General features: G+C 42.5%; 1 protein-coding gene across 1 annotated transcript in view; it reads left to right on the forward strand.

Moving 5' to 3' along the window:
• Nucleotides 1-1,031: 1,031 nt before the first annotated feature.
• The window catches only part of soat1 (sterol O-acyltransferase 1), a 52,842-nt gene continuing 36,402 nt past the window's right edge, over nucleotides 1,032-17,471 (forward strand). The window contains exons 1-2 of the mRNA XM_067990515.1: nucleotides 1,032-1,279; nucleotides 1,961-2,088. Of these exons, the coding sequence (XP_067846616.1) occupies nucleotides 1,968-2,088 (121 nt within the window). The 5' untranslated portion in view covers nucleotides 1,032-1,279; nucleotides 1,961-1,967. The remainder of the gene's footprint in view (nucleotides 1,280-1,960; nucleotides 2,089-17,471) is intronic.

Raw genomic sequence — 17,471 nt, forward strand, 5'->3', positions numbered from 1 at the left:
TGTTGAACCTTTATAAAACACTGGTTCGACCACAACTGGAGTATTGTGTCCAATTCTGGGCACTGCACTTTAGGATGTGAAGGCCTTAGAGAGGGTGCAGGAAAGATTTACTAGAATGGTTCCATGGATGAGGGATAGATTGGAGAAACTGGGGGTTGTTCTCCTTACAGCAGAGAAGGTTAAGAGATTTGATAGAAGTGTTCAAAATCACGAAGGGTTTAAAGTAAATAAAGAGAAACTGTTCCCATTGGCAAAAGGGTCAAGAACCAGAGGACACAGATTTAAGGTGATTGGCAAAAGGCGACATGAGCAAAAACTTTTTTAAGCAGAGTACTTATGATCTGGAATGCGCTGCCTGAAAGGGTGGTGGAAGCAGATTCAATCGTGGCTTTCAAAAAGGAATTGGATAAATACTTGAAGGGAGAAAATTTGCAGGGCTACAGGGAAAAAGATGGGAATGGGACTAACTGGATGCCTCTTACAAAGAGCCTGCACGGGCTTCATGGACCGAATGGCCTCCTTCTGCGCTGTAACCATTCTAGGATTCTAGTGTGCCGCCGAGTGCAGGCTATCTACTCATTAATTCTTTTGGTGAAGGCTGTCTGCGCCCTTTTAAGTGCACCTGACTACCAGTCATCAAAGGGAATAATAATAATTTTTAAAAATGCTTTCTAGTTAAGTACCTTTGGAGTTAAAAGAGAAATTTCACAGTACATTCTTCCAGGAGATTGTGAGATGCGTCTTGTGGAGTGAATGGTTTATAGACCAAAATACCTCCTCATTCATGCAACAGAGGGAAGGGAACTATTGTAGACATCGTTTATTTATACACCATTCGGGTAAACAGTTATTTCAAGCCATCTTATTCCTCCTCCTTTTTTCCTGTTTTACCTCTTCCTCCTTCCTGCTCCCCATTGATTCAATTCGACACACATTGAGTGAGTCAATCAATCGGTGTTGTAATCCCTTCGCTGGCTTACAAATTTTGCTCATTTGCATCTGAATGACCAGACGAGGTTACCAGCGGTCAAACTGGCCGCTTGTCTTTCTCCCCGCTGATAGCGTGTCTCCTGTAGGCCGTCGATCGAGATTCGCGTGTACATGAGGCAGGAACATGCGCTTTTAATTCACTTTTCCCCCTCCGAGCGAGCGAGCGCGCGCACGCTGCCGGCCACGTCCTTTTTTTCCGAACAGTGGGAGTTGGAGCGGCTACATTTGTATCGAGTGTCGGAGGGAGAGGGAGAGGGAGAGGGAAGGCGCTCTGCGACCGATACTAAAGGTGACTGACTTCCGAGCTAACTACCGACCCTCCAGCAATCCGCCCGGTTCTGTTTCGGCCTCTGCCAGTTCCTGATACCCCGCCTTTCATTTACCGGGGGTCGGGGGGTGGGCTCCGAACGCTGCTGTCGCTCGCCTTCTAACAGTGAAACCGCTACATTGTCTCGGACCGAGCGAGGAGACCCGTGCACCTCCCGCCCGCCCGCCCACCCTCTCTCTCTCTCGCTCGCTCTCTGCCGGGTCCTCATCTCCCTTCTCCGACCGCTCCGGATACCCGCCGTGACTTACAATTCTGATACCGTGAATTGGATACGTTGTATACCTGGCGAAGGAGCTTCTTGCTTAGCTGCTAATCACAGAAGCTCTCTACTAACTTCCCTTTCAAATGAGGTCACATTGAGTGATCTGAACCAATTTTTACTTTGTTTACAACGTGCTTTCCTGGTAATTGACCTCTGCCCTCTATATTTTCTGAATCTTGCGATGTACTTTCTTGCCAACAATTTTTTTGGATTAAACACAACATTGGAATATTTAATCACCCTTAATTTGTATATATCCAGCGGGGAAAAAAAAGTCTTGCGTTTTTTAATGTCCAATGTTATTTCAGTTAAGGCTTTGAGCTCGATTGCCTGGCCTCCTGTTTATTTGCTCTGTCTGTGATTTTTTTTTCCCCCGGCAGGAAGCTCATGGCGAGTGGGACTGGAGTGACGCATAGGGCCCGGCGTCTTTCCACGAAATCCTTGGATGAAGACGGTACGAGAGGCTCTGAGGGACCCGGTGATGGGTGCGTCCGATCGGTCAGTAATGGTGAGTTAGTAACCCCCGCCTCAGGTATATTCCGTTCCATCCAAGTGGAAATAATGGGGGCGGTTAGCTTCAAATCCATTTTCATCAAATCGGCGAGAGTCGAGCAAATCCTATATTTTTAGGGAAGAAATACCAAGGGCGAGCGTGGTTTTTGTTCCGAGCATTTGGGGAGGGGAGGTATACATCACTCTACTGCAGTTGACGGCATTCTTTTCACACGACTGCGGGGAGAGTGAAAACCAATTGATTTGTACAAGACACCTCGGTCTATGATGGTGTTCAATATAAATTGATGAGGCGACATCGTTTTACTCACCACTAATTTTAGTAGAAAACTCCTTGCGCGCGCGCACACACACACAATACAACTAAATGTACTTCACGTGTATATTTACTTACAACATCTACCACTATTAAGTAGCCGAGGAAGTAAAGCACTCTCATGATCAAAAAGCACTGCTTTTTGTCTTGCGATTTTACCAACAAACGCCAATGCGAATATTGAGATCACATGCCCAACAACAGTGTCTGTTACTCATTTTTATTTACTAATCAGAAATGCTATTGGCCATATCTGGGTTCCCTATTAACCACATGTGGCCAGAGATTGATTTTTACATAAAGCAGAGGAAGTTTTAGGTACAAATTCTAGTAAATGTTACGAGTGCCAAGACTTAAAAGTTATAAACTTCATTATTCTTCCACATCTAGTTTGTGGAAAGGGACTGTCCATGTGTTTAAGCTACATCCAACAGTTCTTGCGTGTTCCTATATTCTGGGATATGGCATCATGTTCATAAAAATTGCACAGCTAGGTACTGGTGGTGTATGATTTAAATTCTGGAGTTGATGTTTTGCAGAACCTTGCTGCTCTCCTAGGACTGGCCATCACGGCTTCTGTTAAATTACATCTACAATGAGATTTCTGTTCATGTTCATGGCTTACACTCCATTATTTATTTCTCCACTGAGCCACTTGTGGAACATTTCCCCCTCCCCCAAACCATCTGGACAGAAGTGGTTTCATTTTTCGTAAACTATTTGCGATATTTATTTATGCTTCAGTCATTTTTTTTCCTGCCTGTTTCAGGCAACTTCACGTGATGTTGTGCCATTTTATTCTGCAGTGCCTCGGTACATCTGTGCTCATACATATTGTTAAAACTGGAAAGTGACATGCACAGCAGGTCAGCCAGCAGCCAAAAAAGAAAGTTGGGGGTTAATGTTTCAGATGGGACTCAATCAGATTTTTCTTATTGTTTGATATCTGTTCCAGCAATTTAACTCTAAATTATATTATGAAAAAGTAATTTTTATTTTCAAGCTTTTGTTTTTTAAAAAACGGTGGCAGTTTATGCAAGTTAAAGAAGTTGAGATCTGACTGCCAGATCTCATTTGTGCCTGCAGCAATGTTGCAGAGTTTATATTGTGCAAGCCACTGATCCCTTGCTCTAATCTATGTATTACCTGGAAACGTTACCCTCTCGGAACTTGTATACAGTGTTTAGAATTGAGGGTTTTCTTTTCGTGTCACTTTATTTTTGTGGACATGGCTTATGTTTCAGCTCTGTAGAAAGTTTTATTTGCTATGAATACATCTGATAGATTTCCTAATTGTATGACTTTCTTGAGTAGGTTTACACTTGACTGCAGTTTGTTGCTTTAACCTGTCGTTCCAACAAATGTTTCTGTACTTTTTTTTTTGCAGGAGATTAATATGCTCTGAGGTTCCTTTTACCTGTTTTAAAGTTTGGTAAAAGGCCTCATCTACTTTGTAGTAGATTATTTCAGCCACTATGCTCTTGCCCTCTGGAACTCACTTCCAAAACCACTTCACTTCGCTTCCCTTTTTCCTCCATTCACTCTCATCCATGCCTTTATCTCAAGATTTGACTGTACCAGTGGTCTCCTGTCTGGCCTCCCGTCCTCCTCCATCCATAAACTTCAGCTCATCCGAAACTCTGCAGCTGTATCCTAACCTGTGTCAAGTCTCATTCACCCATCACCCCTGTGCTCGTTGACCGACATTAGCTCTCGGTCCACCAATGGCTCCAATTTGAAATTCTCATCCTCGTGTTCAAATCCCTTATGGCTTGCCCCTCCCAAACTCTGTAACCTCCTCCAGCCTTACAACCCTCCAAGAGCTCTGTGTTCCTCCAACTCTGGCCTCTTGTGCATCCCTCATTCCCTTTGCCCCGTCATTGGAGGCTTTGCCTTCAGCCGTCTAGGTCCTAAGCTCTAGAATTCCCTTCCTAAGCCTCTGTGCCTCTCCATCTCTCTTTCCTTTAAGACCCTCATTAACACCTACCTTTTTTGACCAAGTTTTTAATCATCCCCCTTTGGCTCGGTGTCAATTTTTGTCTGATTATGCTTCTGTGAACCACCTTGGGACATTTTCCAATGTAAAAGGCACTATATAACTGCACCTTGTTGCTTATTCCCTAAGGGCTCTTAAATCATAGAATCATAGAAGTTTACAACGTGGAAACAGGCCCTTCGGCCCAACATGTCCATGTCGCCCAGTTTATACCACTAAGCTAGTCCTAATTGCCTGCACTTGGCCCATATCCCTCCATACCCATCTTACCCATGTAACTGTCCAAATGCTTTTTAAAAGACAAAATTGTACCCGCCTCTAGTACTGCCTCTGGCAGCTCGTTCCAGACACTCACCACCCTTTGAGTGAAAAAATTGCCCCTCTGGACCCTTTTGTATCTCTCCCCTCTCACCTTAAATCTATGCCCCCTCGTTATAGACTCCCCTACCTTTGGGAAAAGATTTTGACTATCTACCTTATCTATGCCCCTCATTATTTTATAGACTTCTATAAGATCACCCCTTAACCTCCTACTCTCCAGGGAAAAAAGTCTCAGCCTATCCAACCTCTCCCGATAAGTCAAACCATCAAGTCCCGGTAGCATCCTGGTAAATCTTTTCTGCACTCTTTCTAGTTTAATAATATCCTTTCTATAATAGGGTGACCAGAACTGTACACAGTATTCCAAGTGTGGCCTTACTAATGTCTTGTCCAACTTCAACAAGACATCCCAATTCCTGTATTCAATGTTCTGACCAATGAAACCAAGCATGCCGAATGCCTTCTTCACCACCCTATCCACCTGTGACTCCACTTTCAAGGAGCTATGAACCTGTACTCCTAGATCTCTTTGTTCTATAACTCTCCCCAACGCCTTACCATTAACGGAGTAGGTCCTGGCTCGATTCGATCTACCAAAATGCATCACCTCACATTTATCTAAATTAAACTCCATCTGCCATTCATCGGCCCACTGGCCCAATTTATCAAGATCTCGTTGCAATCCTAGATAACCTTCTTCACTGTCCACAATGCCACCAATCTTGGTGTCATCTGCAAACTTACTAACCATGCCTCCTAAATTCTCATCCAAATCATTAATATAAATAACAAATAACAGCGGACCCAGCACCGATCCCTGAGGCACACCACTGGTCACAGGCCTCCAGTTTGAAAAACAACCCTCTACAACCACCCTCTGTCTTCTGTCGTTGTATCCAATTGGTTACCTCACCTTGGATCCCGTGAGATTTAACCTTGTATAACAACCTACCAAGCGGTACCTTGTCAAAGGCTTTGCTGAAGTCCATGTCGACCACGTCTACTGCACAGCCCTCATCTATCTTCTTGGTTACCCCTTCAAAAAACGCAATCAAATTCATGAGACATGATTTTCCTCTCAAAACCATGCTGACTGTTCCTAATCAGTCCCTGCCTCTCCAAATGCCTGTAGATCCTGTCTCTCAGAATACCCTCTAACAACTTACCCATTACAGATGTCAGGCTCAACGGTCTGTAGTTCCCAGGCTTTTCCCTGCCGCCCTTCTTAAACAAAGGCACAACATTTGCTACCCTCCAATCTTCAGGCATCTCACCTGTAGCAGTGGATGATTCAAATATCTCTGCTAGGGGACCCGCAATTTCCTCCCTAACCTCCCATAACGTCCTGGGATACATTTCATCAGGTCCAGGAGATTTATCTACCTTGATGCGCGTTAAGACTTCCAGCACCTCCCTCTCTGTAATATGTACACTCCTCAAGACATCACTATTTATTTCCCCAAGTTCCCAAACATCCATGCCTTTCTCAACCGTAAATACCGATGTGAAATATTCATTCAGGATCTCACCCATCTCTTGTGGTTCCACACATAGATGACCTTGTTGATCCTTAAGAGGCCCTACTCTCTCCCTAGTTACTCTTTTGCCCTTTATGTACTTGTAGAAGCTCTTTGGATTCTCCTTTGCCTTATCTGCCAAATCAATCTCATGTCCCCTTTTTGCCCTCCTGATTTCTCTCTTAACTCCACTCCGGCAATCTCTATACTCTTCAAGGGATCCACTTGATTCCAGCTGCCTATGCATGTCATATGCCTCCTTCTTCTTTTTGACTAGGGCCTCAATCTCCCGAGTCATCCAAGGTTCCCTACTTCTACCAGCCTTGCCCTTCACTTTATAAGGAATGTGCTTACCCTGAACCCTGGTTAACACACTTTTGAAAGCCTCCCACTTACCAGACGTCCCTTTGCCTGCCAACAGACTCTCCCAATCAACTTCTGAAAGTTCCTGTCTAATACCATCAAAATTGGCCTTTCCCCAATTTAGAATTTTAACTTTTGGGCCAGACCTATCCTTCTCCATAGCTATCTTAAAACTAATGGAATTATGATCACTGGTCCCAAAGTGATCCCTCACTAACACTTCTGTCACCTGCCCTTCCTTATTTCCCAAGAGGAGGTCAAGTTTTGCCCCCTCTCTAGTCGGGCCATCCACATACTGAATGAGAAATTCCTCCCGAATACACTCAACAAATTTCTCTCCATCCAAGCCCCTAATGCTATGGCTGTCCCAGTCAATGTTGGGAAAGTTAAAGTCCCCTACTATTACCACCCTATTTTTCTTGCAGCTGTCTGTAATCTCCTTACATATTTGCTCCTCAATTTCCCGTTGACTATTTGGGGGTCTGTAGTACAATCCTATCAAAGTGATCTCTCCCTTCTTATTTTTCAGTTCTACCCATATAGACTCAGTGGGCGAACCCTCGGATATATCCCCTCTCACTACTGCCGTGATGTTCTCCCTAATCAAGATCGCAACTCCCCCTCCTCTCTTACCTCCTGCTCTATCTTTCCTATAGCATCTGTACCCTGGAACATTGAGCTGCCAGTCCTGCCCCTCCCTTAGCCATGTTTCAGTAATAGCTATAACATCCCAGTCCCATGTACCCATCCATGCCCTGAGTTCATCTGCCGTGCCCATCAGACTTCTTGCATTGAAATAAATGCAGTTTAATCTAGACTTCCCTTGGTCTTTGCCCTGCTTTCTCAGACCATCTGTCCGGTCATGTTCTGTACACTCTCCCTTACTGCCTTTTGTTTCTGTCACCACTTTACTTCCCACTGACTTCCTGCATCGGTTCCCATCCCCCTGCCACATTAGTTTAAACCCTCCCCAACAGCACTAGCAAACACTCCCCCTAGGACATTGGTTCCAGTCCTGCCCAGATTCAGACCGTCCAATTTGTACTGGTCCCACCTCCCCCAGAACCGGTTCCAATGGCCAAGGAATTTGAATCCCTCCCTCTTGCACCATCTCTCAAGCCACGTATTCATCCTAGCTATCCTGTCATTCCTACTCTGACTAGCCCGTGGCACTGGTAGCAATCCTGAGATTACTACCTTTGAGGTCCTACTTTTTAGTTTAACTCCTAACTCCCTAAATTCAGCTTGTAGGACCTCATCCTGTTTTTTACCTATATCGTTGGTACCTATATGCACCACGACAACTGGCTGTTCACCCTCCCCCTCCAGAATGTCCTGCAGCCGCTCCGAGACATCCCTGACCCTTGCACCAGTGTTCAGTCACCTTTTCCTCACTTCCTCTCCCCCCAGGAGCAGATGTGTGGTTAAATGTGAATATCCAAAAGTTGCTGTCCGAGTTGCGCTGTTCCGCCGTTAGCTTTGCGAAAACAGCATCTCGCCTTCACCCTCCCATTTTTAGGAACTTGCAGTATTTGCCCATTAATTGCTCATTAAACTCGCCACAGAAAGTGACATCTTGTCATTACAAGCATAAGTACCCTTTTAACGAAATAAGTGTTAATTACTGCCAATCAACCTCTGTAGCACCAAAAATTAACTCTTACAAGTGTGGCATCTCATTGCTTCAGGTTTTGAATTTTTCGGGGTGATTTTAAAAATGTTAAATTTGAAATGTAAAATTATTTTTCCTTTTCAGTCTCTCCCCTCTCTCAATACAATCTTTCTTTTTCTTCTCTTTCTGTTCCTGATTTGATATTGAATTCACCCTCCCTCAGCCCTTCCTTTTGTTTATTTCCCAATTCTCAAATCTGTTTGGTTAAGGAGATACCCTGTTGGTTGCCCAGAGACTTTTTAAAAAGGTTTTGGACATTCACCACTCTTAACACGATCTTTCATCATGCAGTGGGTTCTTTTTGAAAACAAGCATGCTTTGAACTGAGTGCTTCTGTAAACATTTTGTGTTTGAGTACCTTATGTATTTTTCTCCCAAGTTCATATGGTTCATTCTCTTGCGTGTCTTGGTGACTTTTGCTATTGGATGTGGTGGACTCTGCCCAAATGTTTGTGTGCATTAATACTAACTTGTAGTTTCATTTAAGTTGAGGACATAATTCGATTTGATTTCCAGTTTTCTCCCCACCCCCATCCGAAGGCCTTGTCTTGTGTTGGGTTCTTTGAGAGCCAGCAATCCTTTGGTACCTTGCTGATGCGGCAATTCTTCACGTGCGATCCTAAACAGAGTGCTGGGAAGCAAGTCAGTGGGTCATCACAGCTGAGCCTGTTGCTGTCCTCTCTTGATGTTGCTACATGCACTTTCCAGGCAACAGTCATTGGGGGTAGAGTTTCCACTGGTGATATCAGCGCAATCTGGGTGGATTAGGCCGATGCATTGCAAAAGATCAGAGAATTTTAAACAAGTGAGTTATGCACTTGTGTTTTCCGCAATCTTTTCAGCTGGTTCAAGATTCAGTTCGCCCGGTTCAGGCCCTGCCCACAACAGGCTGCGCCTCCAGGTCAAAGTTGCGAGATTCCTCCAATTGTGCTGGTTCGGGAAGGCTCTTCAAATTATGCTCATTTCGTTGGGCGCACAGGCACTATAGGCAAACTTTACAAGCTTTTTCGTATCAAAAGACATTTACTTTACTAAGAAACTGACTAGTGTACGCCAATGAAACTAGTAAATGGTTCAGCGTAGTTTTTTGAAGTCATTTTCAGTGATTTAAAATCAGTTTACTCGCAGGTGGAGGACTTATTAAAAATGCTTATTTTTGTTGATCAATCTATTTTCAGCTTTATTCATAACTGCCAGATTACCACTCCTAAATAGATCAAGGAATAATTTTTAATGGAAAGAAAAAAAGAAAGTATTACATTGCTTCTTGGAAGATTTTGTGATTATGCAAATTAATTTTAGCAGAAACTTGAACTGTAACCTAACCAGCAGAATTTCAAGTGCACTTTGGGTGCAATTTTCTGATTGCGCCCAATGTGGAAACTCTACCCCTGGATAGCAGCCAGAAGTCAGGCTGAATTCCCCCCCCCCCCCAAATCCCTTGTCCTGGGTGCTGAGGCAAATTATTGGACCCAGTTTCCATTCCAGCTGACATCAGCTAATTCACTGCATACTGGAGATCTCGTCCAAGTTTCTGGCCTGTGTGCCTCAGTGCATTTACCAATTGAGCTGTCTTTTATGCTACCATCAGTAGGAAGGGGGAGGGCAAATGGCATTTTCTTAAAACCCTGCCTTTTGGCATTGAACTAAAGTTACATTTGTCCAAAAGAAGGTTCAGGTTTAGCAACAGTATATCATTCTTTCAAAATACAAGGTTTATATTCTGTTTATTGTATTGCATGTTTGTCATTGTGTATTTTATTAACACTCTTGTAAATCAATTGATTGGTCAAGTTTTATTTTTGAATCTGAGATTCAAGGAACTTGAGATAAAAGTGACAAACTTGTAAAGCTTTGTACCCATGTCCATGTAATCGCCCATTCAGCAATTCAATCTGAACAAAAAATTATTCTACATCAAAATGCACAGATTCCCCCTGCTGAGTTATGTGATCACAATGACAATGGTGGTAAGGGACCATGACTGACCCAATAGTTCTAATCCCAGATCAGTCAGTCAGGGTTCCTAATCCTGATTGCAATCCAATGACCCTGGCTGGGAATTGCCTCTAGCAGACATTGGGCAAGGACATAATTTGACATAACTGATACCAGTGAGAGATGAGTCTTTGGGAATCCATTGATTTTTCAGAGGAAGCTGGGATTTGCAACTCTTAAACATGCTGGTATTTAGAATGTAATGTGGAGGCGATAGTGTGCCATAAAATGGCTTGACTCCATGATTCCCACAGAGTTTTCAATCTTTGCGGTGCTGTTGAGAACGGATAGAGGTAACAATAGATGAGGCACTTTTCATTACAGTACAGGAAGGGTGTTGCGATGAGAAAAATCCTCATTCTCCTTCGTCCGTTAGGTTAAGGCAAAATTGTATCTGTGAATTAGGAACTTTGTGAAAGTGAATCCCAGCTCCCCTGACAGCCTATTGAATAAAGGCACCATCCAAATCAGAAGGTCCCAGAATCAATTTCTTGTCTGCTTAGTTAGCTGATCTCTGCTGGAAAAGCAGGTGGGATGCTACAATTGGCATTGTTGCCCTCGAGCTACGTACGAGTAATCTATTCCCGATCAGTATCCAGTGACCCATCTGAGAAGTGTACATGTATGAATGTTAGATGGGAACTGGTTTGGGCTCGGCTGTGATGCTCTAATTTATTGAATATCTTCGCAACGCTAACTGCTTGAGGAATGGTCACATGGGTGAGATACAAGCTAATGCTCATGCACCCATACCCCAACAGGAGTGCACACCAACTTATCTAGAAAGATATGAATTAATTAAGAGCAGCCAACATGGATTTTTAAAAGTTGTTTAACAAATTTAATGGATATGAGGAAATAAGCGTATTGATAAAGGAAATGCAGTGGATGTATGGGTTTTCAAATATTTGATAAAGTGCTGCATAGGAGGCTTTTTCATAAAATTAAGGGACACTGTATTCAAGGGAGTGTGGCAGCATGATTAGGTAGTTGGTTGAAGAACAGAAAACAGTAATGCTTAACAGAAGAGACCAATGTAAAGTGTCCCTCGGGTCACTGTTGGGACCATTGCTCGTCTCGAAAGAAAGAACTTTCATTTCTACCTTTCATGACCTCAGGACATCCCACAGCGCTTTACAGCCAATGAAGTACTTTTGAAGTGTAGTTAGTGTTGTAATGTAGGAAATTTGGCAGCCAATTTGCGCACAGCAAGGTCCTACAAAAAGCAATGAGATAATTAACTAGATCATCTGTTTTAGTGATGGTTGAGGGATCATTATTGGCCAAGGTACTGGGAGAATTCCCCAGCTCTTCACATAGTGCCATGGGATCTTTTACGGCCATGTGAGAGGGTGTTGTCTCAGTTTAATGTCTTGTACGAAAGACGATACCTTCGACATTGCAGCACTGCCTCAGTGCTGCACTGGAATCTCAGCCGAGATTATATGCTGAAGTCTCTGGATCAGGACTTTAACCCAAGACCTTCTGATTCAGAGGTGAGGGTGTCACCACCGAGCCAAGACTGGCCCCTAAATGTATAGATGTAAGATGATCTTTAATGTGGAGAATTGGGGGCGGGGGGGGGGGGGCGGTGTGATACGTTCTGTAAGGACAAATAAGAGGACAAGAACTACAAAGGGAGTAGAGGAGCAGAGAATTATGGGTTCAGATCCGCAAATTAAAAAAAATGGCAGGTGAAGTGCAAAGCTGTTTTTGGGATCTTGTAGTTCATAAATGAGGACATGGAGTCCAAAAGCAGAGGTAATGCTAAACTTAGACATTTCTGGTTAGACATGAGTTACATTTGGGTACCTTTTTATTGTAGGAAAGATGTTGAGGCTATGGTGGCGTGTAGAAGAGATTCACTAAGGTGAAATTGGGATGAGACATGAGAGATACTGGGTCTATTTTAATTAGGACAAAGAAGGTTAGGAGGTCTGATAGGCGTGTTTAAAAGTATGAGAAGTTTGATGAGGTGAATGAGGAAAAAATTTCCACTGATCAGTGAGTTTTTAACTAGAGGACATAAGTATAAGATTATTCCCAAAGGAATAATGCTTGCCCTGCTTCCGAGGGCTTGTACATACCCGGGTGACCCTGGAGCTGGATCATGTGGAGTCCACTGGGCACCACTGGACATGCTGGTTTTCACTGACTGTCAAAGCAGAATATTATTCTAAACCTGCATGCATTTTTAGTTTGTTGTAAACCAATTGTTTTAATGGTGCCCTCCTTGTAAAAAGGGGCACTTGTCAGGAATTGACAAATTATTTTGTGGCAATGTCATTTATTAGTACAAACAAAATAGGACAACAGTATATGTTGGAAGAATTTTTTTTTTATGGAGAGCGCAGTTAGGACATGACGTGCCCTTATCAGAAATAGTGGTGGAATCTGAATCCATAGTAGCTTTTAAAAGGGAAGGGAAATGGGACCAAGTGACTAGCTCTTTCAGAGAGCTGATACAGGTGCAACGGCTTGACTGGTCTGTTTCCTAGCTGTGAAAATTCTGTTTTCAGGAGTACCGGAGGGAAGATCTGGTGCAGGGGAGGGGTGGGGGCGGTGGAGAAACATTCTTCAGAAGGAACAAGTCATCACTGGGACCTTTTTTTTAAAGAAGTGTTTTAGAAGTGAGATCATTTTGATTGGTCTGCATATTTTTTGGTGCTTATTTAGAATATACTTGTTTATATGGTTTATGGTTGTGACCTCATTGGAATTGGATGGAAAGTTATTGAGCCTGACAGTGTGAGGAGAAATCAGCATAGTTGAAATGACTGGCTCACAGATGCCAGCTGTGTCAATATCTATTGAGGAGCTGAGTCATTCCCTAGTGATGTCAGTACTATTTCAATAAACGCTAACTGCTTTGGACCACATTTGAGGAATGGGCACGTGGGTGATGCACTTGCATTTCAATAAAAAGGCATCAAAGTGCAGAAATGTTTCTGAAACTGTTTCAGATATGCATAGCGATAAAGAAATTTATGGCTCAAGTGTGTTAGCTGAATTAATGTTAAGGTGAAATCTATTTTTAAAAAAAAAAAAATCCTGAGGGGTATCACAACAGAGCCTGACTCTATCCTTTCGCTTGTCTAGTCATGGCTCAGTGGTAGCACTCCTGCCTCTGAGTCAGAAGATTGTGGGTTCAAGCTTTAGTCCAAAGATTTAAGCATGGAATCTAGGCTGACACTTCCGTGCAGTACTGAGGGAGTGCTGCAATGTTAGCGATGCCATCCCTCAGATGAGATGTCTGCGTTAAAGATCTGATGGTACTACTTTTCAGAGGAGCTGGGGACTTTCCCGGTGTCCTAGCCAACATTTATCCCTCAATCAACGCCATCAATAACAGATTATCTGTTCATTGATCCTATTGCTGTTTGCAGGACCTTGCTGTGTGCAAATTGGCTGCTGCTTTTTCATGCCATACACTTCAAAAGTTTTTAATTGGCTGCAAGTGTTTTGGGACGTCATGAGACTGTGTAAGAGGTGCTTTATAGATGCCAGTTCTTTTGTTTCCTTCCCTCCCACATATACAAGTAGACTTCTATCAGAGGTTACTGGATAGCAATTGAGAGTCGGAACTTTCTTCATGTCAATGCTCTGTTTCTCTCTGCCGCACAAGTAAATGTAGGTTCGAGCGAATCAACTTCCACGAAAAGGATGCACTCCGATTGTCTAAGGGAGCAACTGACACTGTGGTACCTGAGAAGATATCTGTGGTAGTCCTGAATTTGTAACAGCGATCGAGAATGGGAACTCTTTCTTCGTGTTCTCTTTGTCACAATTGTGTCTAAGATTAGATAATTCAGCACTGACCAGAGATTGAAACTGGAATCTTCCTGGTCTATATGATTCAGCTACTCCCCATCTTAACCAGCTGAGCCATTTTGGGGTGTCTAGAAGTGAAGTGTTAATAAGTTTGAGTCAGTATGATTTCCCCCCCTCAGTATTTTTGTCAGCAAAAAATGTTCCTCAGTCACTGGTGTTCGTGTCTCCTTACCACTGTTATAACATCTCATTCTGCCAGGTGATGTGAAAACTGTCAGTTTTTCAGAAAAAATTACTTGGGATTCTACACACTATATTGTATCTCCTGACTTCTGAGCTCTAACACAATCTTGGCATTATGATGCTACTTGAGCTTTACCCTTATGCTCTGGTACCAAGATGGGAACTAATCAATTGTCTTACAAACTTGCAATGAGTTTCAACCCAAATTTTCTCTCTTGTAGGTAAGAGAAAAGCACAAAAAGGTAAACAGTTTAAGAATGTTTGTTTTCATTTGTGTTGCAATTTGGGTCGTGTTTTTCATGCAATTGAAGTCGTGTGATCTGAAGATACCTATTTGCCTTGTGAACTTGGTGCTAAATTCCCATTCAAAACAGTAAGTTATTCTGCAAGATAGATTGCATTTATAAATTTTGAAATGAGGCTTTTGTAAGAATTAAGATAATGCTCTGGGCATTTCATTAAAGGAAAGGATATAGTAGACTCATTAGAATAATAGTGAGAGTTTTAAAAGGCTCAAAATTGGGACTTTTTTCACTGGGACAGTAAAGGTTAATGGGGGTAATGTAGTAAAGATTTTCAAAATTAAAGTTTTGAGAGGGTGAACAATGAGATTGTTTTCACCAGCTCTCAAATCAGTGACAAAGGGACATAGGCTCATAAATATCTCTAGAAGAATGAAGGGAGAAGTTAGAATTTTTACATGAAGTGCTTTGCTACAAGTGGACAAGGGAGGTAGAAACTATAACATAATTTAGAAGAGAATTGGATAAGTATTTCAAAAGGAAAAATTGGGATTAGAGTAGATAATTCAAGAGCGAGAGACGGATGGCAGCCTCCTGTGTGAGAATTTCTATGATTCTAAGTTAAATACAAGTGAGGCTGTGGTATGTTAACCTACCTAAAAATGCTATTTCTCGCTTCTGGCTGTATAATTGTGGAATGCTTTTGAATCACTCATACACTCCAAGTTTGTTGCTAGGTGAAGCATTTATAACCACACAAGGAAACATTGTTAGGCTTGGATAGTTGGGGCTGGAAAGATTGCAAGTCCCCTTGCATTTGGGCGTCTCTCATTCAGCCACCTGTTCCCATGCCTGTGCCAGTCATCTTGCACTTGCACACTAGAGGAGAGTAGCCGATGGCAGACGTGCAATTTTCCTTCTGGTAGTATTTGATGGTGTAAAAGATATGACATTCTGGAAACTACAAAAATTTGTGTCTACAATCTGTAGTTCGATTAAGACAAGTCTCTTTTAGGGAAAGTAAACAAGGCAAATGATTCCATGTATTTGCACAGCACAGGCCAGCATGCTTTCACCAGACGAGATCCCAGTGTAAAAGGGGGAAAATGGGGCATGCAGTTTGCTCTTCCTCCCAAATGGGAGCAATATCTACTAGTACTGTAAAAGCACATCTCCTTAACCAGTTGTTGGAAGGTACATGGTAACTGTGAATGGGTGACTTGCTTTTTATATTCCCCTTTGGGAAGCACTGGGACTTCATTTGGTGATTTCCCTTGTAGCTTGTTGATCCTTGTAAAACAGTTTTGCGACAAAATGGTGTTTAGACAGATTGGTTAGAACAATTCCATATTTTGTAGAAGAAACATGTTGTACAGATTGATTTTTGGTGCAATTAAATTAAAACTTTGCACACAAGGTACAGTTTTATTTTCTGGGTTTCCCTTGTTGGTGTTCACCTAATTAAGTAATGATTTCATGTCAAAATCTTCAGAAATGCTGTTAAGAATGGGCAGGGTGGGGTGCAACAATTGGAAGACTGTGGGTCACAAGGATATTATTGGTTAAGTTTTTATCCCAAAGAGCGACACCCAGGAGGTGTCGTCCAGAAGGAGAAGGTTTGCTAGTTGCCCAACTTCACAAGAAAGATGCTGGTGAAGAGGGCTCTTCAGCCCATTACAGCATCCAGCAGTTTCGTAACTGAGTGAGTCCATTGTCTTGGGATCAACCACTCTACCTGGCAAATGTTTCCAAGTGTTGATTATGCTTTGTGTCAGGAAATATGCCCTGATGGTAGCAGAAAAAAAATCTGTGATCTAAAACCACACCCTTCATTGCATCAATTTGATTTGATGTAAGTTAGTCTTTGGGAAACCAACAGGCTATGATATCTGCTTGTTACTCTTAAGAGCTAAATTGTTTGAAAGAGAGAAGGAAATCATAGAGTCTTTCATGTCCTCAATGCCACAAAGTGCTTAACAGCCAATCAATTACTTTTGAAGTTTAGTCACTCTTGTGTGGAGATTTTAGAGATGATTTACTGCAGTGAATCAATCTCCACAGCAAGGCAGATCTGCCTTAATTGTTTTCACAGTCGGAAATCGAAACATCATCTCCTTAGCACAGTGTTTACAATAGAAATTGCTTACAAGCAACAGGTGTGGCTATGGCGACACCGTTTTAGCCACATGCACTAATTTTAGTAGCAAACAACTAAATATATATTAAAAAATACACAAACAAACATCTCCCACCATTTATTGTGAAGCTTTGCCAACTTTCTCTTTCACCAAAGTTTGTAATTCTGACATGAAATTTATCAGTCACAGCACGTCTTAGTGCAGCTTCTAGAATTTTGTCCAGCAGTTACGAGCAGTACTTTGACTTGACCAGATTGTGCGAGCCAACATCCTTGGCAATGAGATCTGCCCGGCTCTCCATCCAAAATGTGGTTGGATGCTGGTTGTCCTGTTGGCGCTGCTTGTTATAGGTTGGGAGTGCTTTCTTCCACTGGCCTGGAGCGGTTATTCCAAATGGTGGAGCTGACCATGATGACAGCTGCCCTCTTTATAGTGTTGCTGGTGTTTCCATGGTGCTGAAGCCTGGCATTTTCACCGGGTATGCACCGTTTAGCAGATAACCAAGGAAGTAAAGCACGCACAATTTTTAAAAAAAAAACAGTTGCGCACTCTGCTTTTGTCTTACAATTTTACCAACCAAAAAGGTCAAAGTACACATGCATACGCTGTGTGATGAGTATTGAGATCACATGCCCAACATAATTCATTTAAAAAAATTTATTACTCAAATGCAATTAGCCACATCTGGATTCCCAATCAGCCACATGCAGCAAGTGGCTAATGTATTGGACAACACTGACTCAGCACAAATGAAATACGCTTCTAAGATATAACTCTTTCCCTTTCCCTCCACCCTCTTCC

This window comes from Heptranchias perlo, chromosome 9 (genome assembly GCF_035084215.1).
Source record: "Heptranchias perlo isolate sHepPer1 chromosome 9, sHepPer1.hap1, whole genome shotgun sequence".
NCBI lineage: Eukaryota > Metazoa > Chordata > Chondrichthyes > Hexanchiformes > Hexanchidae > Heptranchias > Heptranchias perlo.